Raw genomic sequence first — 21,043 nt, 5'->3', positions numbered from 1 at the left:
CTGTGAGCACAAAAACATAGTTGTAAATTGTAGTGCCCGATGACATCAAATAACTGAGGTCAAAAATATGGGATAGAGAGATGGTTCAGAGTTAAGAGCACCAGGAGTACCAGGGCATGGTTCCCAGCCACCATAACTCTGGTTCCAGGGTATATGATACCTTCTTCTGACCTCCACGGGCACCAGGCACTCACATGGTACATACAAACACACAGATAAAACACTCATAAATGTAAGATAGATGAACTGAATCAAATCTATCGCTATCTATCTATCCATCTATCTACCCATCCATCCATCCATCCATCCATCCATCCATCCATCCATCCATCCATCCATCCATCCATCCATCCATCTATCTATCTATCTATCTATCTATCTATCTATCTATCTATCTATCTATCTATCTATCTATCCTCACACACACATAGTGCATGAAACTATACATTTCAGGAAAATGTAGAAGATGATGAGCAAAATAAAAAAGATTATTTATAAATCTCACCTGAGTGCTTTCTGATTCTCTCAGTCTCTTCAAAGATACCTGGGCATTCTATTGTGGAGTTTGAATATAATGAAAATTATCTTCCAGCAGGAGAATTCTTGAAGTTGGATAGTCAGAAAACCTTGTATTACTGAAGTTCCTGGAGAGCTTGTCAGTCATACGTCAGGGCAGAGAGGCCCTATTCCGGATTTCTGACAAAGCCACACTGTTGCAGCTATACTCTTGCCTTGTCTTCAGGATGCAAATAATTCTGCAGGAAGAGTTCCTAGGATGGTGTCCAGTTGACTGATGTGGGCTAAGGGCAGTGTATCTTCTATGTCTTTACAGTGATGAGTAGGGATTCAGAGCTATGAGCAATCAGTTTCAGAGCTGCCCCAGTTTATCAGGACAGTTTAAAAAGAAAATGTCACCAATTTACTCAGAACCCCAGTGTGGCTGAAGGGTCTTGTTTCCTCTGTCACACACTTTAGGTGCAAGTTTTATTGTTAGTTCCAGATGCATCTTTCAAGTTTTAAGCTCTGAGGGGGAATCATGAAGGAAGCAAACAGCTGGCTGGCAGCTGTTGCATTGGTGGTGTTCCACCTGAATTATCAAGGCTTTATTTCCAAGGCAACATCCCAACCATGACATCAGCTTGCCAGGTTACTAGATAGAGAAAGTGAATGCTGTGGCTGCTGATGCAATCACCTTGGTGTCTGTTGCTAAGAGGGTTTAATGGAAAAAAAAAAAAAAAGAATAGGACTCGAACACCTATCTCTCTGGGGCATATTGCATTCATTAAATTAACTACTAGTATTTAGTGACCCTATGTGAAGAGCTAATTACTAGGTAATGGTTCTGCATTTTTAAAAAATCTATGTAAGAATGCAGATATGAGAAGGGCAGTGGATGTGAGGTTTGATCTAATAGTGTAAGTGCTTTGTCTGGGGGTTAGATTGTCTGGGTGCGATTGTAAAAGCCCTAGATGTTTAAAATTTGGGAAGTATGTTGGAAATCTGATCTTTATTTTCTTTTCCATAAAGTATGAGTCAGGCCAGCAAGATGGCTCAATTGGGTAAAGGATTGTCATGTGAACCTGACAATCTAAATTTGATTCCTGGAACACATCTATAGGTGGCCAACTCCACAAAATTGGAGAACTCTGACCTCAACATCAATGCTAGGTCATATACACACATCCACACAACATTCATACATATGTATATTTATGTGCATAAGTACATATATATGAATGGCACATGAATATACATATAAATTAATGAGAATAAAATGAATAATTTTTAGAACTGTTGAGATATTCTCAAAGCATGTGGCATTAAATGTTAGGCATAAAATATGTATTTCAGGCAAAAAAAAAGAAACAAAACAAGACCTACCATCAATATTTTTGCCTCAAATATTTGTTACTTTAGACAATGGCAAATCTCTTGAATAAATCAGAGTCTCTTATCCTGGTTCTCTTCTTGCCTCTTCTTTGCTGTAGCTTTTGAATTTGGTATGTAACTATGTGAACAAGAATACAAAGTGGAGAGGTGAAGTTGCACTGATTTACAAAAATTAGCAAGTGTTTTAAAAAGATTTATTTATTATATACTTTAAATAAAAAGTATATATTAAATATTAAGTATATATGTTAAAATATAAATTAAATATTAGTTAAATCTAGTATGTTTATAATAGATACATACATATCACACGTGTGTGTATATATAGATTAGCCACATTAAATACAAATTATATATTAAAAATTATATAGGTTAAGTATCAGTTATATACAGTGAATATGATTTATATATGTTAATATATATGATATACAGTAAATATAAAGCATATGCATTAAATATTAAGTATATTTAAATGAAAATTATATATTTAATATGTATATTATATATCATAATAGTAAATATAAATCATGCATTAAATATATACATTAAGTGAAAATTATATACTTTTAATATAAACTATGTATGTTAAATTATGAATTAAATATGAGTTAAATCTACAAAATATGAGTTACAATCTATATAATATATACAGTTTCACATGTCCTCAAGGACAGGGAATTATGGAATGAGCCCATGGAGTTCTAAAAATTCAGTTACAAAAAATGAAAAGAACCGGAATTGTATATTCCTTCACCACCAACTTTTTTTCCCAATGAATTTGTCTATTTTATTTTTATTTTTATTTATTTATTTATTTATTTATTTATTTATTTATTTTTATTAACTTGAGTATTTCTTATGTACATTTAAGTGTTATTCCTTTCGGTTTTCAAGCAAACATCCCTTCCTCCCCCTTCCTTATGGGTGTTCCCCTCCCCACCCCTCCCCCATTGCCGCCCTCCCCCGACAGTCTAGTTCACTGGGGGTTCAGTCTTAGCAGGACCCAGGGCTTCCCCTTCCACTGGTGCTCTTACTAGGATATTCATTGCTACCTATGAGGTCAGAGTCCAGGGTCAGTCCATGTCTTTAGGTAGTGGCTTAGTCCATGGAAGCTCTGGTTGCTTGGTATTGTTGTACATATGGGGTCTCAAGCCCCTTCAAGCTCTTCCAGTTCTTTCTCTGATTCCTTCAACGGGGGTCCCGTTCTCAGTTCAGTGGTTTGCTGCTGGCATTCGCCTCTGTATTTGCTGTATTCTGGCTGTGTCTCTCAGGAGAGATCTACACTTCTGCACTTCTTTGCTTCATCCATCTTGTCTAATTGGGTGGCTGTATATATATGGGCCACATGTGGGGCAGGCTCTGAATGGGTGTCCCTTCAGTCTCTGTTTTAATCTTTGCCTCTCTCTTCCCTGCCAAGGGTATTCTTGTTCCCCTTTTAAAGAAGGAGTGAAGCATTCACATTTTGATCCTCCGTCTTGAGTTTCATTTCTTCTAGGCATCTAGGGTAATTCAAGCATTTGGGCTAATAGCCACTTATCAATGAGTGCATACCATGTATGTCTTTCTGTGATTGGGTTAGCTCACTCAGGATGATATTTTTCCAGTTCAACCATTTGCCTCGAACAATTTCATAAAGTCGTTGTTTTTGATAGCTGAGTAATATTCCATTGTGTAGATGTACCACATTTTCTGTATCCATTCCTCTGTTGAAGGGCATCTGGGTTCTTTCCAGCTTCTGGCTATTATAAATAAGGCTGCGATGAACATAGTGGAGCACGTGTCTTTTTTATATGTTGGGGCATCTTTTGGGTATATGCCCAAGAGAGGTATAGCTGGATCCTCAGGCAGTTCAATGTCCAATTTTCTGAGGAACCTCAGACTGATTTCCAGAATGGTTGTAGCAGTCTGCAATCCACCTAACAATGGAGGTGTTCCTCTTTCTCCGCATCTCCCAGCATTTGCTGTCACCTGAGTTTTTGATCTTAGCCATTCTCACTGGTGTGAGGTGAAATCTCAGGGTTGTTTTGATTTGCATTTCCCTGATGACTAAAGATGTTGAACATTTCTTTAGGTGTTTTTCAGTCATTCGGCATTCCTCAGCTGTGAATTCTTTGTTTAGCTCTGAACCCCATTTTTTAATATGGTTATTTGTCTCCCTGCTGTCTAACTTTTTTGAGTTCTTTGTATATTTTGGATATAAGGCCTCTATCTGTTGTAGGATTGGTAAAGATCTTTTCCCAATCTGTTGGTTGCCGTTTTGTCCTAACCACAGTGTCCTTTGCCTTACAGAAGCTTTGTAGTTTATGAGATCCCATTTGTCGATTCTTGATCTTAGAGCATAAGCCATTGGTGTTTTTGTTCAGGAAATTTTTTCCAGTGCCCATGTGTTCAGATGCTTCCCTAGTTTTTCTTCTATTAGTTTGAGTGTGTCTGGTTTGATGTGGAGGTCCTTGATCCACTTGGACTTAAGCTTTGTACAGGGTGATAAGCATGGATCGATCTGCATTCTTCTACATGTTGACCTCAGTTGAACCAGCACCATTTGCTGAAAATGCTATCTTTTTTCCATTGGATGGTTTTGGCTCCTTTGTCAAAAATCAAGTGGCCATAGGTGTGTGGGTTCATTTCTGGGTCTTCAATTCTATTCCATTGTTCTATCTGTCTGTCTCTGTACCAATACCATGCAGTTTTTATCACTATTGCTCTGTAATACTGCTTGAGTTCTGGGATAGTGATTCCCCCTAAAGTCCTTTTATTGTTGAGGATAGTTTTAGCTATCCTGGGTTTTTTGTTATTCAGATGAATTTGCAAATTGTTCTGTCTAACTCTTTGAAGAATTGGATTGGTATTTTGATGGGGATTGCATTGAATCTGTAGATCGCTTTTGGTAAAATGGCCATTTTACTATATTAATCCTGCCAATCCATGAGCATGGGAGATCTTTCCATCTTCTGAGGTCTTCTTCAATTTCTTTCTTCAAGTCTTGAAGTTCTTGTTGTACAAATCTTTTACTTGCTTGGTTAAAGTCACACAGGTACTTTATATTATTTGGGTCTATTATGAAGGGTGTCGTTTCCCTAATTTCTTTTCTCGGCTTGTTTCTCTTTTGTGTAGAGGAAGGCTACTGATTTATTTGAGTTAATTTTTACCCCAGCCACTTTGCTGAAGTTGTTTATCAGCTTTAGTAGTTCTCTGGTGGAACTTTTGGGATCCTTAAATATACTATCATATCATCTGCAAATAGTGATATTTTGACTTCTTCTTTTCGATCTGTATCCCTTGACCTCCTTTTGTTGTCTGATTGCTCTGGCTAGAACTACAAGAACTATATTGAATAAGTAGGGAGAGAGTGGGCAGCCTTGTCTAGTCCCTGATTTTAGTGGGATTGCTTCAAGTTTCTCTCCATTTAGTTTAATGCTAGCCACTGGTTTGCTGTATATGGCTTTTACTATGTTTAGGTATGGGCCTTGGATTCCTATTCTTTCCAGGACTTTTATCATGAAGGGGTGTTGAATTTTGTCAAATGCTTTCTCAGCATCTAATGAAATGATCATGTGGTTTTGTTCTTTCAGTTTGTTTATATAATGGATCACATTGATGGTTTTCCGTATATTAAACCATCCCTGCATGCCTGGGATGAAGCCTACTTGATCATGGTGGATGATTGTTTTGATGTGCTCTTGGATTCGGTTTGCCAGAATTTTGTTGATTATTTTTGCGTCGATGTTCATAAGGGAAATTGGTCTGAAGTTCTCTTTCTTTGTTGGGTCTTTGTGTGGTTTAGGTATAAGAGTAATTGTGGCTTCATAGAAGGAGTTCGGTAGTGCTCTATCTGTTTCAATTTTGTGGAATAGTTTGGATAATATTGGTATGAGGTCATCTATGAAGGTCTGATAGAATTCTGCACTAAACCCGTCTGGACCTGGGCTCTTTTTGGTTGGGAGACCTTTAATGACTGCTTCTATTTCCTTAGGAGTTATGGGGTTGTTTAACTGGTTTATCTGTTCCTGATTTAACTTCAGTACCTGGTATCTGTCTAGGAAATTATCCATTTCCTGCAAATTTTCACGTTTTGTTGAATACAGGCTTTTATAGTAAGATCTGATGATTTTTTGAATTCCCTCTGAATCTGTAGTTATGTCTCCTTTTTCATTTCTGATTTTGTTAATTTGGACACACTCTCTGTGTCCTCTCGTTAATCTGGCTAAGGGTTTATCTATCTTGTTGATTTTCTCAAAGAACCAACTTTTGGTTCTGTTGATTCTTTCTATGGTCCTTTTGTTTCTACTTGGTTGATTTCAGCTCTGAGTTTGATTATTTCCTGCCTTCTCCTCCTGGGTGTATTTGCTTCTTTTGTTCTAGAGCTTTTAGGTGTGCTGTCAAGCTGCTGACATATGCTCTTTCCTGTTTCTTTCTGCAGGCACTCAGCGCTATGAGTTTTCCTCTTGCACAGCTTTCATTGTGTCCCATAAGTTTGGGTATGTTGTACCTTCATTTTCATTAAATTCTAAAAAAAGTTTTTAATTTCTTTCTTTATTTCTTCCTTGACCAGGTTATCATTGGTAGAGCATTGTTCAATTTCCACGTATATGTGGGCATTCTTCCCTTATTGTTATTGAAGACCAGCTTTAGGCCGTCACCACCAAATTTTATTTTAAAATTTTTGACCTAGGATGCCAAGGGACTCTCTGCTGCTGAGTGTGTATAGCATCCTAAACCCAGCATACTAATGCCCCGGTGAAATGGGAGGATCTCTTACTGGCATATGGCACGTTCCTGATCAGGTATTAATATGGGAAGAGTGCGTGTTTGTGTTTTTCCGCGGGATGGTGAAGGAGCATGGTGGCTGCGAGAGCAATGGTGAGGCACCCTGATGCCGGCACAGAAAATGATGCTGACTGTGATCTTGCGGAGTGCCCTGACGATGGTGATGGGGAAGCTGTAACTGGGCATATGTACCCGACCCATCTTTGCTACATCCTTCTGTATGGTCAAGGCCAGAAGTAATTGTGACCTCTAGCAATACCCAGCTGTTAGGCTTCCCTTTGTCTGAGAGTAAGAAGTATTCCAAATTACACTGCTCTGGATCAGGGCCTGCCTATTTGTTTTACTAGAAATAGTGCCAATGCTGGATGTGTTCCTGTGGAGCCTCAACTTGGAAGAAGACTATCTCTAAGACTGTGTAGTGCAAAGCATTAAGGTGGGAGTGCCCATATCTCAGACTAGACAGGCTGCCTTGCCTCAGGCTTTTAGACCTATGGGAGAGAGAATATGGAGACTGTGGAACCTGCCTTCCAAAAATCAATCAAATGGAGAAGTTGTTATAATGACTCTCCTCTTTCCTTTAATGTGACTGGTTATTATGTCTCAATCATGGGCTGGCCTGGAAATCAATCCAATATTGAACAAAAGGAAGTGACAGTGGGCATTTGGAGGGCTGGATCTGGACATTTTCAGAAACATATTTGGAAATTGGTAGCTGCCTTTTATGATGTTATGTTTGCTATGGATAGAAATGGAACAGGTTCTGGGGTTAAGGTAAATGTGACACCCTGCTTTGCCCCACCTAGTCTTTTACTAATTGGGAATGTTACTTTCGTTGTAAGCTCTGATAATGAGCTCAATGCTTTTTGTTTTAATTGTCTTTTGTCCAAATGTGTTTCTGTCCTGGATGATGGTCAATCTGTAGTGGCAGTTTATCAACCAGCTAATATTATGATTCCTATAAATTTACCTGAACCTTGGTATTCTGAAGAAGGTTTACAAATACTGGGAGAATTAGATCACACTTTGGCAAAGACCAAATGTATGGTTGGGCAGATCATTGTCAGAGTTGTTTCTCTTATAACTTTTATAGCCAGTGTTACTACTGCATTAGCTTTAGCACAAGAGTTACTTAGAAACAGTTAGTTTTATTAATCATCTTGCTGAAAATATAACCAAGTGCCCTGAGTGTACAAGAGGATTTGGATAGATGGTTAGAACAAAGAATTGACTCATTATATGATATAGTGCAGATCATGGGAGATGAGGTACAAGGAATGAAAGTCAGAAGCCATGAAGATGTCATGCTTGATATCTCTGGATTTGTAGAACTCCAAAAATATATATTTAGAGTCAACATAACTGGGCCAGAGTAAAAAGGCACCTTCAGGTTATATGAAATAATACTAATACTTCTTTACATTTGTTAGTCCTACACAAGAAGTTTGTAAATTTAAGAAATGCAAAGCTTTTGTCTTTTGATGCTGCTAGAGCTGCAAATGATATTCTGAAAGTTACAGGCCATTTTTCCTTCTTGATCCTCGCTTACATTTCTCATATTTGGCATAGCAGGACTTGGATTTATGGGTTTTTAATGGCATATCTACTACCTGTTCTTTTGCAAGGAAATCACCAGAGCTTTTACAGACATCTGTTAGGAGGTTTTATTTTATTTATTATAATTTGTCTATTCTTGAGAATTTTATAGATTTATACAATGAAATATGATTAAATCATCTCATACTTCCTCTTTCAATTCCTCTGTATCCCCCAACATAGTCTACCAACCTTCATTTGTTTCTTTCTTTCTTTTGAGAAGGCACTTGGTTCAATTAGGTCCACCTATAAGCACATGGATGTAGACCACCTATTGAAGGATGGGAAACCATTAGTAGTCACACCCATGATTTTCCCTCTTCCAGAAGGTATGAATGTTTAAGAGCTCCACAGTAAGGGTATAGGTCTGAAGGGTACCTTGCCCTGTCTATAACAGGATTTTGGCTGGTTTGATCTTAAGCAGATATCTGTAATTTCTGTGCATTGATGAGAACAATAGCCTTGTTATGGGTAGAAAAGAGCATTTCACAGCACCTCTCCCCATCCTCCAGCTCTTCTGAGATATTCCCTGAATGTTGGCATGAAGGGATTGATAATGCTGTCCTATATAGGATTGAACACTTAATTTGTTGTTCTCAGTACTTTGACCAATTATACATTTTTGCATTGACTGCTGCTCAGTACAAAAAGAGGCCTGTTTAACCCATATGCAGAGCAGACTAGCTCTGTGGGAATAACCAATAATATTTAGAAGGCTATTTGATACTATGATTATTGAGCAAACCAACAAGAGCAGATTTCCCCCTATAGTCCATGGTTTCCCCAATCATGAGCTATTTACCAGGGTTATAGAAACATAACTGAAATTCTCTCCTGTGGAACAGACATTCAGTCAAATCAGAAAATTATTACTTATCCCACAATAGTCATACCAGTACTATACTAAGCGACATATCTTGCTTGGAAGGTCTATAATGTAACATGCAAAATCTAGCACTGGGTAGCATGGAAAAAATACCGCTGACGTTTTTTCTCTTCCACCATCCTGCATAATATATTCAAGCACTTACAGTGCTATTCAGTATGGAGTAAGTTTTATGATCATTCTGAGATTAATTTCTCTATCTCCTATAGCCAACATGTATAGTATTTTCAGCAATAGCACCTTACCATATAGTTATGGTGGATAACCAAGGACAATGTCGGCTAACTAGTGTTTGTTTTGAGACTGTTGATCCTCAATAAGGATAGGGAGGTATCCTAGTCCTTGCACTGTTATTTAATAATGATGACTTCTTGGGCTGGCATTGTTCACCCATGTAAGGTAATTCTAGTTGAACTCTTTTTAAAACTGTACTTTGAAACTATCTTATTAATTAGTAGGTTCTGATAAATTTTATATGTTATAGATCCTCAGTTTTGCCTAATCCATCCAGTACCTCTTCCTCTCCCTCATCACTCTGTTCCCATCCCCCACCTAATTCTATTTTTTAATTGGATTTTTAAATTTACATTTCAAATGCTATCCCCTTTCCCAGTTTCCTGTCCATAATCCTCCTATTCCATCCCCACTCCCCATTCTTCTAGGAGTGTGTTCCTCCATCCACAAAACCACCCCTTCCCCCTCCCCACCCTGACATTCCCTTACACTGGGGGTCAAGCCTTGGCAGGACCAAGGGCTTTCCTTCACATTGGTGCTCATGCCCATTGATACATATGCAGCTGGAGCCATGGGTCTTTCCATGGGTACTCTTTTGGATGGTGGTTTAGTCCCTGGGAGATCTGGTTGGTTGGTATTGTTGTTCTTATGGGGTTGCAAACCTCTTCAGCTCCTTCAATCCTTTCTCTAACTCCTCCAATGTGGACCCCATTCTCAGTCCAATGGTTGGCTGTGATCATCTGCCTCTGTATTTGTCATGCTCTGACTGTGCCTCTCAGGAGACAGCTGTATCAGATCCTGTCAACATGAATTTCTTGGCATCAGCAATATTGTCTGGGTTTGGTGGCTGTATATATATGGGCTGGATCCCTGGGTAGGTAAGTCTCTGAATGGCCTTTCCCTCAGTTTCTGCTCCAAAATTTTCCTCCATATTTCCTGCTATGAATATTTTTGTTCCCCCTTCTAAGAAAGACTGAAGCATCTGCATTTTGGGTGTCCTTCTTCTTGAGCTTCATATGGTCTGTGTATTGTATATTGGGTAATTTGAGCTTTTAGGCTAATAGCAACTTATCAGTGAGTGCATACCATGTGTGCTTTTTGTGATTAGGTTACCTCACTCAGGATATTTGCTAGTTCCATCCATTTGCCTATTAATTTCACGAAGTCATTGTTTTTGATAGCTGAGTAGTACTCCATTGTGTAGATGTATTACATTTTCTGCATCCATTCTTCTGTCGAGGGACATCTGGGTTCTTTCCAGCTTCTGGCTATTATAAATAAGGCTATGAACATAGTGGAGCATGTGTCTTTGTTATATGTTGGAGCATATTTTGGGTATATGCTCAGGAGAGGTATAGCTGGGTCCTCAGGTAGTAGAATATCCAACTTTCTGAAGAACCTTCATACTGATTTCCAGAGTGGCTGTACCAGCTTGCAATCTCATCAACAATGGAGGAGTGTTCCACTTTCTCCAAATACTGTTTGCCAGCATCTGCTGTCATCTGAGGTTTTTTTTTTTTTTTTTTTTTTGTGTGTGTGTTTTTTTTAATCTTAGCCATTCTGACCAGTGTGAAGTGGAATCTCAGGATTTTTTTTTTTTCTTGTTTCTTTTTTTTTCTTTTTGTTATTTTACTCTTTTTTCTCCATCTTTATTAAATTGGGTATTTCTTATTTACATTTCAATTGTTATTACTTTTCCTGATTTCTAGGCAAACATCCCCCTAACCCCTCCCCCTCCCTTTCTATATGGGTGTTCCCCTCCCCATCCTCCTCCCATTACCGCCCTCCCCACAACAATCCCGTTCACTGGGGGTCCAGTCTTGGCAGGACCAAGGGCTTCCCCTTTCACTGGTGCCTTTACTAGGCTATTCATTGCTACCTATACAGTTGGAGCCCAGGGTCAGTCCATGTATAATCTTTGGGTAGAGGCTTAGTCCATGGAAGCTCTGGTTGGTTGGCATTGTTGTTCTTATGGGGTTGCAAGCCCCTTCAGCTCTTTCAATCCTCCCTCTAATTCTCCCAAAGGAGGTCCTATTCTCAGTTCAGTGGTTTGCTGCTAGCATTCATCTCTGTATTTGACATGCTCTGGATGTGTCTCTCAGGAGAGATCTATATCCTGTCCCTTTCAGCATGGACTTTTTAGTTTCATCAATCTTACCTAATTTTGGTGGCTGTGTGTGTGTGTCTCTCTCTCTCTCTCTCTCTCTCTCTCTCTCTCTCTCTCTCTCTCTCTCTCTCTCTCATATATATCACATGTAGGGGAAGCTCTAAATGGCCATTCCTTCAGTCTCTGCTCTAAACTTTGCTTCATATGCCCTCCTATAGATATTTTTGTTCCTCTTTTTAAGAAGGAGTAGGAACATCCACATTTTGGTGATCCTTCTTCTTGAGCTTCCTGTGGTCTGTGGATTGCACCTTGGGTAATTTGAGCTTTTGGGCTAATATCTACTTATCAATGAGTGCATACCAAGTGTGTTTTTCCGTGGTTGGGTTACCTCACTCAGGATGATATTTTCTAGTTCCATCCATTTGCTTATGAATTTCATGAAGTCATTGTTTTTGATAGCTGTGTAGTACTTGATTGTGTAGATGTACCACATTTTCTGCATCCGTTCCTCTGTTGAAGGGCATCTGGGTTCTTTCCAGCTTCTGGCTTTTATAACTAAGTCTGCTATGAACATAGTGGAGCATGTGTCTTTGTTATATGTTGGGGCATCTTTTGGGTATATGCCCAGGAGAGTTATAGCTGGGTCCTCAGGTAGTTCAATGTCCAATTTTCTGAGGAACCTCCAGACTGATTTCCAGAGTGGTTGTACCAGTTTGCAATCCCACCAACAATGGAGGAGTGTTCCTCTTTCTCCACATCCTCTCCAGCATCTACTGTCACCTGAGTTTTTGATCTTAGCCATTCTCACTGGTGTGACATAGAATATCAGGGTTGTTTTGATTTGCATTTCTCTGGGTGCTTTTAATTTGCATTTCTCTGATGACTAAAGATGTTGAACATTTCTTTTGGTACTTCTCAGCCATTTGATATTCGTCAGTTGAGAATTCTTGGTTTAGCTCTGCACGTCATTTTTTTAATACGGTTATTTGATTTTCTGGAGTCTAACTCATTGAGTTCATTGTATATAATGCACATCTCTATCAGATGTAGGATTGGTAAAGACCTTTTCCCAATCTGTTGGTTGCAGTTTTGTCCTAATGACTGTGTCCTTTGTCTAACAGAAGCTTTGCAATTTTATGAGGTCCCATTATTCAATTCTTGATCTTAGAGCATAAGCCATTGGTTTTTTGTTCAGGAAAATTTTCCCAGTGCTCATGTGTTTGAGGCTCTTCCCCCACTTTTTCTTCTGTTAGTTTGAGTGTATCTAGTTTTATGCGAAGATCCTTGATCCAGTTGGACTTGAGCTTTGTAGAGGGAGATAAGAATGGATTGATTTGCATAGTTTGAATATTTCTGGTTTGATATGGAGGCCTTTGATCCACTTGGACTTGAGCTTTGTGCAGGGTGATAAGAATGGATCAATTTGCATTCTTCTACATGCTGACCTCCAGTTGAACCAGCACCGTTTGTTGAAAATGCTGTGCTTTTTCCACTGCATGGTTTTAGCTCCTTTGTCAAAGATTAAGTGAACATAGGTGTGTGGGTTCATTTCTGGGTTTTCAATTCTATTTCATCAATTTACCTGCCAGTACCTGTTGCAATACTATACAGATTTTTTCACTATTGCTCTGTAATCCAGCTTGAGGTCAGGGATGGTGATTCCTCCAGAAGTTCTTTTCTGGTTGAGTATAGTTTTTGCTATTCTGGGTTTTTGGTTATACCAAATGAATTTGCAAGTTTCTCTTTCTAACTCTAAGAAAAATTTTGTTGGAATTTTGATGGTGATTGCATTGAATCTGCAGATTGCTGTTGGCAAAATGACCATTTTTACTACATTAATCCTGCCAATCCATGAGCATGGGAGATCTTTCCATCTTCTGAGATCTTCAACTTCTTTCTTCAGAGTCTTAAAGTTCTTGTCATACAGATCTTTCACCTGCTTGGTTACAGTCACACCAAGGTATTTTATATTATTTGCGACTATTGTGAAGGGTGTCATTTTCCTAATTTCTTTTTCAGCCTGTTTATCCTGTAAGTGGAGGAAGACTACTGAATTGTTTGAGATAATTTTATATCCAGCCACTTTGGTGAAGTTGTTTATCAGGTTTAGGAGTTCACTGGTGGAATTTTGTGGGTCACTTAAGTATACTATCATATCATCTGCAAATAGTGATATTTTCACTTTTTCTTTCCAATTTGTATCCCTTTGACCTCCTCCTGTTGTCTGATTGATCTGGCTAAGACTTCAAGCAGTGTATTGAGAGAGTGGGCAGCTTTGTCTATTCCCTCATTTTATTGGGCTTGCTTCAAGTCTCTCTCCATTTAGTTCGTTGTTGGCTACTGGTTTGCTATATATTACTTTTACTATGTTTAGGTGTGGGCCTTGAATTCCTGATCTTTCCAAGACTTTTAAAATGAAAGTGTGTTGAATTTTATCAAATGCTTTCTCACAATCTAATTTGATCATTGTGTTTTTTTTTCTTTCAGTTTGTTTACATAGTGGATTATGTTGATGGATTTCTGTATGTTGTACCATCCCTGCATCCCTGTGATGAAGCATACTTGATCGTGATGGATGATTGTTTTGATGTGTTCAGTTTGCAAGAATTTTATCGAGTATTTTTGTGTCGATTTTCATAAGGGAAATTGATCTGAAGTTCTCTTTCTTTGTTGGGTCTTTGTGTGATTTAGGCATAAGCATAATTTTGGTTTCATAGAAGGAATTGGGTAGTGTTCCTTCTGTTTGTATTTTGTGGAATAGTTTGGACAGTATTAGTATTAGTTTTTCTATGAAGGTCTGATAGAATTCTGAACTAAACCCATCTGTTCCTTGGCTTTATTTTTTTGGGAGCCTTTTTTTTTTTTTTTTTTTTTTATAACTGCTTCTATTTCCTTAGGAGTTATGGGACTGTTTAGATGGTTTATCTGATCCTGATTTAACTTTTTTACCTGATATCTGTCTAGAAAATTGTTCATGTCCTCCAGATTTTCCAGTTTTGTTGAGTATAGGCTTTTGTAGTAGGATCTGATGAATTTTTGAATTTCCTCCGATTCTGTTTTTATATCTCCCTTTTCATTTCTCATTTTGTTAATTTGGATACACTCTCTGTGCCCTCTTGTTTGTCTGGCTAGGGGTTTATTTATCTTTTTGATTTTCTCAAAGATCCAGCTCCTGGTTTTGTTGATTCTTTGTATAATTGTTTTTTGTTTCTACTTGGTTTCTTTCAGCCCTGAGTTTGATTATTTCCTGCAATGTTTACTCCTCTTAGGAGCATTTGCTTCTTTTTGTTCTAGAGCTTTCAGTTGTCGTGTTGTACTATGTTTTGCTAGTGTATGCTCTCTTGAGTTTCTTTTTGGAGGCACTCAGCGCTATGAGTTTTCTTCTTAGCACAGCTTTCATTGTGTGCCATAGTTTGGGTATGGTGTGCCTTCATTTTCATTAAATTCTAAAAGTTTCTTTATTTCTTTCTTTAATTTCTTTATTTCTTCCTTGACCAACTTGTCATTGAGTAGATCATTGTTCAGCTTCCATGTATATGTGACCTTTCTGTTGTTATTGTTGTTATTGATGACCAGCCTTAGTCCGTGGTGATCTGATAGGATGCATGGGATTATTTCAATCTTCTTTTATCTGTTGAGGCCTGTTTTGTGCTTGATTATATGGTCAATTTTGGAGACGGTACCATGAGATACTGAGAGGAAGGTATATTATTTTGTTTTAGAATGAAATGTTCTATAGGTATTAAAAGACCCCCGAAGAGAGACCCTTATTTAAGTCTCGGGAAATTGTGAACCCCAGACACAGAGAGACCATTTTGGAGGTAATAAGCAAAGGTGAGGTTTATTACGGAGATCTATTACGGAGATCTCGGGGCCGACACGTATCCCGCACAGGAGACAGAGGTGTCGACCCCAAAACTCAAAAGTCAGAGGTTTATATAGGGAAAGCTAGTGGGTTTGGCACGGTTACACACAATTGGCTAATTTCTGGCGTGGCTATAAGTGATTGGCTCATTCAAACATAGACAACACAGCAGAAGAGTACGTGCTGACTGGGGCGTTCAGGATTTTAGAAGCTAGGGGCTTATCAGGGTTTGAAGGACATCTGGTTAAGGTGTGACTCTGAGTAAGCTGGGGGAGGTGCCCTTCTGCCAGATGGTTTATGAGTCAGTCCTGATAACTCCTTTTCTTTACCTTTATGGTCTGTTAGTCCTTGCAGCAGGGCGGCCCCCGTCATGCCTGGATTTGCCTGGGCTTGTTTTTCACAGTGTTTAGCCCTGAGTCTGTGCCAGTACGTACCATAAGAGGACACACAACATTGTTGGGAAACATTCCCAGTAATAATTTAAAATTTATTTGGAAAATATTGTGTGATATAGTTGATAGAAGAAAGTCTGGATATAACTTCTAACCTTATATTTAAGAATTTAGGAAATAATAATTATACCTTACATTGTGTACATTTACATGCATTGATGTTCAGACCCTTTGATCCATTATATAGGAAGAAGTCTCTAATACCTTATTTGCTCATTTACTTTGTGGCAATATTAAAATATTTTCTATTGCATGGAATGTTGTGCCTGAGAGATTCAGGGGTTGAAGAGAAAACAGCTGAACAAGAGTCAAGGTCTTTTGCGTTATTCAGGTGTTACATGTTTGTAAGCATAGCTCCTGGGAGGTGAGGGCAAGGGGATAATGAGTTAAAGACTAGCCTCAGCTCTATAGTGCGTTTGAAGAGAGCTTGGGCTACCGGAGATCCTGTGTCAACAAAACAAACAAACAAACAAACAAACACCCAAAAACTTCACCCCCCAAAAATCAAACGAAAATTTAAGATATTTTTATTTTATTTGTCATTAAGCAACTATACATATTTTTATCTTTTGTCAGAGTCTGAAATAATTTCTGTGAAGTGGAGAATAGCTGTTTTATTTTATATCTTTAGAGAGTTGTGAAGATTACCACAATTGTGATCGATAGCGGCCATTCACAGGTGACAACCTTAGTGACTGCTATGCAACATTGGGTGATGTCGCCTTTCCTATCAACAGCACGTGTTCCTCTGCTGATTCCTGCACACAGGGGCTCTGTGCTCTTTGGAAATCTATCCTCATGCCTACCATTGCCTATAGGAAAAGGACATTTGTTTTATATGAACCCTATGATTTTAGAAGTTGGCTCTTTTATCATACCAGACAGAAAAAAATATGATTTAATGCTATCCAGGCAGTTATGTTTGGGGAAAACAAGCATGGTATTAGTGAGCTGATGTGTCTGTGGGAAATAAACATGTGCTACCTTAAATAACCCCCTCCCACCCCATGCCTGCATAACCAAAGCTCAGAACAACTGAAATAGCTTTTGAAGCTCAAATCACCTACTAATACATTTACAGGTAAAGGACCATTAAAAGTAGAGATGGTTGTTATAGTCCAGGGATTTATTGATGGCATCCTCACTGATGGCTGATGGCTTAGGAGATCCAAGGTGAACTGCAGTATGACTCTGAGTGACAGAGTCACAGTGAATGTCTGATTTCCAGTATGTCATGCTCCTTTGTAAACACAGGTTCTTATGTAGCCCAGGCTAACCTTAAACTCAGCAAGTAGCTGAGGCTGACTGTGAAGTTCTGATCCTCCTGCTTCCACATCTTAATGCAGGGCTGAGGCTGACTGTGAACCTCTGATCCTCCTGCCTCCACATCTTAAATGTGGGGATGACAGCTGGTACCACCATGTCCAGCTACTTTCTCTTTTATAAATATGTAGAGACACAATTTTTTGTTTGCCAATTCCATTTGCCACATGCCTGTTTGCTGTGGTGTAGGCTACCCTGAAGCAATGAAAGGAGCTGGAAATAGACCATGGACTCAAGTTGGTGTTCTCTTTCAGTACTTGAAGCAACATCAAGTGCTTATGATTAGTTTAGTAATAAGTACTTAGTTGGGTTAGTTCTCTACATAATAATCAGACTAATCCAGGCATAGTGGTTCATGCCTGTAACTCTAGGGTCTGGAACTTAAAGGCAAGGGATCAGGAGTTTAAGGCCAGGCTGAGCTACTTGAAAGCCTATTTCAAAAACAACAACACAAAGTTTACTTACCTAGCAAAACCCACACATTATTTGTCTGTCATTGTGGAATACTTTTATTGTATGAAAAAAGACTCCGAACTCTTTAAGTGAACACAGAAAGATTTTTTTTACTTCTCCAGTTCCCCTTTCTTTCTAGCCTGCCCTCCTATCTAGGCTGTGGCCACAGTGGTTGCTACTTCTCGGAACAAGTCATCTTTACCAAGAGAGGATTTTACACCTGCCATTTCCTCTGCACGGACGTTTGCTGCTTCGATATTTCATGGCTGGTTCCCTTTCCATGTTTTACACCTCAGCTCAAATGTGACTTTCTCAAAGAGGTTTCTCTGGACTGCTCAGCCTAAGTCCTGTCTTTCTGCATGTTCACGACACTCATTCTCTCTCCCATCAGCATTTTGTTGCATTTGTAACCACATTTAGTTTTTCACAGTTTGCTTCTTCTTTGGACTAAAGTGTGTACTCCATGTAGGGATGTCTATATATTTGTTGCATTTGTAACTATAAATCTAGTATCTAGCACAAATTTGATGCTCAGGAAATATTTGTGAAATATGAAATATGTCCTCATTTTGTTACCCTGATGTCAGATTTGGGTAAACTCTCAAGAGGATTTGTAACTTCAATGGTTCAGAATCTTTGTCACCAGTTATACTCAAATGCTAATTGTTTCATTTATCCACTTTTAGTGTGCCATCTAGGCAAATGTCAGAATGAATAATGTAGGTGAGGTGACAACTGAAAAGCAGGAGATAATGAATTCAGGTTGGTATTTTCTCCCAGCTCTTGGAGCAATGATGGGTTGATAGATTTGATTGAAATCCAATTTGTGACTTGTGTGTGTGTGTGTGTGTGTGTGTGTGTGTGTGTGTGTGTGTATCTCTCTCTCTCTCTCTCTCTCTGTGTGTGTGTGTGTGTCTGAGAGAGAGAGAGAGAGAGAGAGAGAGAGAGAGAGAGAGAGAGAGAGAGAGAGAGAGAGAGAGAGAGAGATTTTTTGTGTGTGTGTGAAGTAGGGAATGGAACCAGGGCCTCTTATATGCCAAGTACACATTCTGTACTGAGCTACTTCCTGGGCCCCTGAATCCTGTCTTTATGATTTGTAGCAGGGTGACTTTCAGCATGGTATTTACTCTGAGTGAGCTTTTGTTTCCTTGTAGTTAGATGAACATGCAACTATTGCTATAAAGAGAGTTAAGTTAGCGCCCAGTCCTATGACAATGTCTAGCATATGAAAAATGTTACTAGTTACAGCAGTTACTTTGTTAGATATAGGACTGGAAGAAAATGTTGTCATATCATTTGTTAAATACAATATATAGTTGATTCTTTGATTTGGATCACCAAGAATCCTAAGCACTTATCATTTTTACTTTTCTTTCCTCTCTTTCCTCCTGATTAACTTCTTCAAGGCACTCTTCATGTCCTCATTCCTAAAGGTGTAGATTATGGGATTCAACAGAGGGGTTATAGCAGTGAAAAATGCAGATACGATTTTGTCTTCGGGAAGGCTGATGGATGGGCGTGAGTAGATGAATATACAGTGTCCCAGAAACAGAGTGACCACAGTGAGGTGGGCTGCACAGGTGGACAGGGCTTTCCTCTTGCCGTCAGAGATCTGCTGCCTCAGACTCACAAGGATGACCGCATAGGAAACAACAATAATCACAAAACATACCATAGAGATCATCCCACTGTTGGAGACAACGAGAATCTCAGTGATGCGGGTGTCAGTGCAAGCCAGTTCTATCACTTGAGGTACATCACAGAAGAAGTTGTCAATCTCATCAGGACCACAGTAGGGCAGCTTGATGGTGAGTGAGGTGAAAGATATGGAGTGCACAGTCCCTGCTGTCCACATGGCCACTCCCAGCACCGTACACACCTTCCAGTTCATTATTGTCATATACCTCAAAGGCTTACAAATGGCCACATAGCGGTCATAGGCCATGACAGTAAGCAGGAAGATCTCCGTGCAGGCAAAGAGATGCAGGAAAAATATCTGGACCACACAGGCATCAAAAGAGATGACCTTTTCATCTGACAAAGTGTCACTCAGCATCTTTGGGACAGTGACAGTGGAATGGCAGACATCAATAAAGGATAGATTGCTGAGGAAGAAATACATGGGAGTATGGAGCCGGTGGTCGAATATGATTGTTATGACAATGAGGATGTTACCAACCAGTGTCATGACATAGAAAACGAGGAATATGAAAAACACAAACATCTGTACTTTTGGATTTGCAGATAAACCTGTGAGCCGAAATGATGTCACTGAAGTTTGGTTGATGAGGACAGCCTTTTCCATTTTTTTTAAAATCTGTGTCAAAAATTAAGGGAAAAACCATGAAACAAATGTATCACTTAACACGTGCATCAATCATTTGGTCCCTCTGTTTCTTGGTCATTCATGATGTCATGTACATCTAGAACCTATGAGTTAAATATCCAGTTCATTTCCCGTTCTCTTGTTCCGTCCCTTCTCCCTTGATTCGGAAGATTTGATAGCAGCTCAAAGATATTAAGAGCTTGTTTTATCTCTGAGCTACGTCCCCTGTCTTGTTTCTTTAAAATGAAATGCTCTGTAAGATCCAAAAGAATCGAGGATACCACAAAAAATCCTACAAAGTAAACTAATCTGGGCTTATAGGGGCTCACAGAGACTGAACTGACAACTAGGGATTTTGCTTGAGACTGACTTCGATTCTCTACACATATATTATAGTTGTGTAGCTTGGTCTTCCTGAGGGACTCCTAACATTGCAAACAGGGGCTGTCTTTCATTCTACTGCCTGCTTTTCTAACCCCTTTCTCTTACTGGGTTGCCTTTCCAGACTTCACAGGAGAAGTTGTGCCTAGTCTTTCTGCAGCTTGATATGCCAGGGTTGGTTGAGATCCATGGAAGGCCTGCCCTTTTCTGAAGAGAAAAGGAATGGATGAGGGGGGAAGGAGTAGGGAGGTACTGGGAAGAAAGGAATGAAGGGAAACTGCAATTGTTATACATAAAACAATCTAAATAGATAAATAAAAATGAATAGATAAAACATAAGACTGTCCCATGAGCCCTCAAGTAGGTTTGGACTTAGACTTAGAAATAAAAAGTATTTTTGTAGGAATAACTATTTCCAAAAATATGTGTGTGATATTCTCTTGGGTGTCTGTACATAGTACCTTCTCTTAGATCTAAAGTATATAGCCAAACCCTTTGGAATATTAGATTATAACAGAAAAGCAGCAAAGAAATAAGGGCTGTGATTAATGCTCTTTAAATTCAAAATAAATAGTCTTCTATGTAATGTAGACATAGTTTCAAGTGAAACAATTTTCTCAATTCTCTTCGTTCCCATTTAACAATAACAAGGGCCAGTTCGGGCAGATTAAATCACAGGCTTCCCCCCATAGTGTAGCAAATATAACTTTTGCTCTACGACATCTACTCCAAAGCCAAACGAACACACACTCAGGTGAAGACAAAA

General features: G+C 38.9%; 1 protein-coding gene across 1 annotated transcript; it reads right to left on the bottom strand.

Annotated features, from left to right (window-relative positions):
* Positions 1 to 18,875: 18,875 nt before the first annotated feature.
* LOC116913975 (olfactory receptor 4E1-like) lies at positions 18,876 to 19,875 on the bottom strand. Its single transcript, XM_032918247.1, has one exon. The coding sequence runs from the start codon at positions 19,873 to 19,875 to the stop codon at positions 18,934 to 18,936; it is 942 nt and encodes a 313-aa protein (XP_032774138.1). The 3' UTR covers positions 18,876 to 18,933.
* Between the last annotated feature and the right edge of the window lie 1,168 nt (positions 19,876 to 21,043).

Source organism: Rattus rattus, chromosome 12 (assembly GCF_011064425.1).
Source record: "Rattus rattus isolate New Zealand chromosome 12, Rrattus_CSIRO_v1, whole genome shotgun sequence".
Lineage (NCBI taxonomy): Eukaryota > Metazoa > Chordata > Mammalia > Rodentia > Muridae > Rattus > Rattus rattus.
Note: the sequence above shows the minus strand (reverse complement) of the source record. Positions and strands in the feature narration are given on the sequence as shown.

Excerpts from the sequence above, each read along its gene's own strand:
- LOC116913975 (XM_032918247.1), bottom strand. The coding sequence starts at position 19,875 with ATGGAAAAGGCTGTCCTCATCAACCAAACTTCAGTGACATCATTTCGG.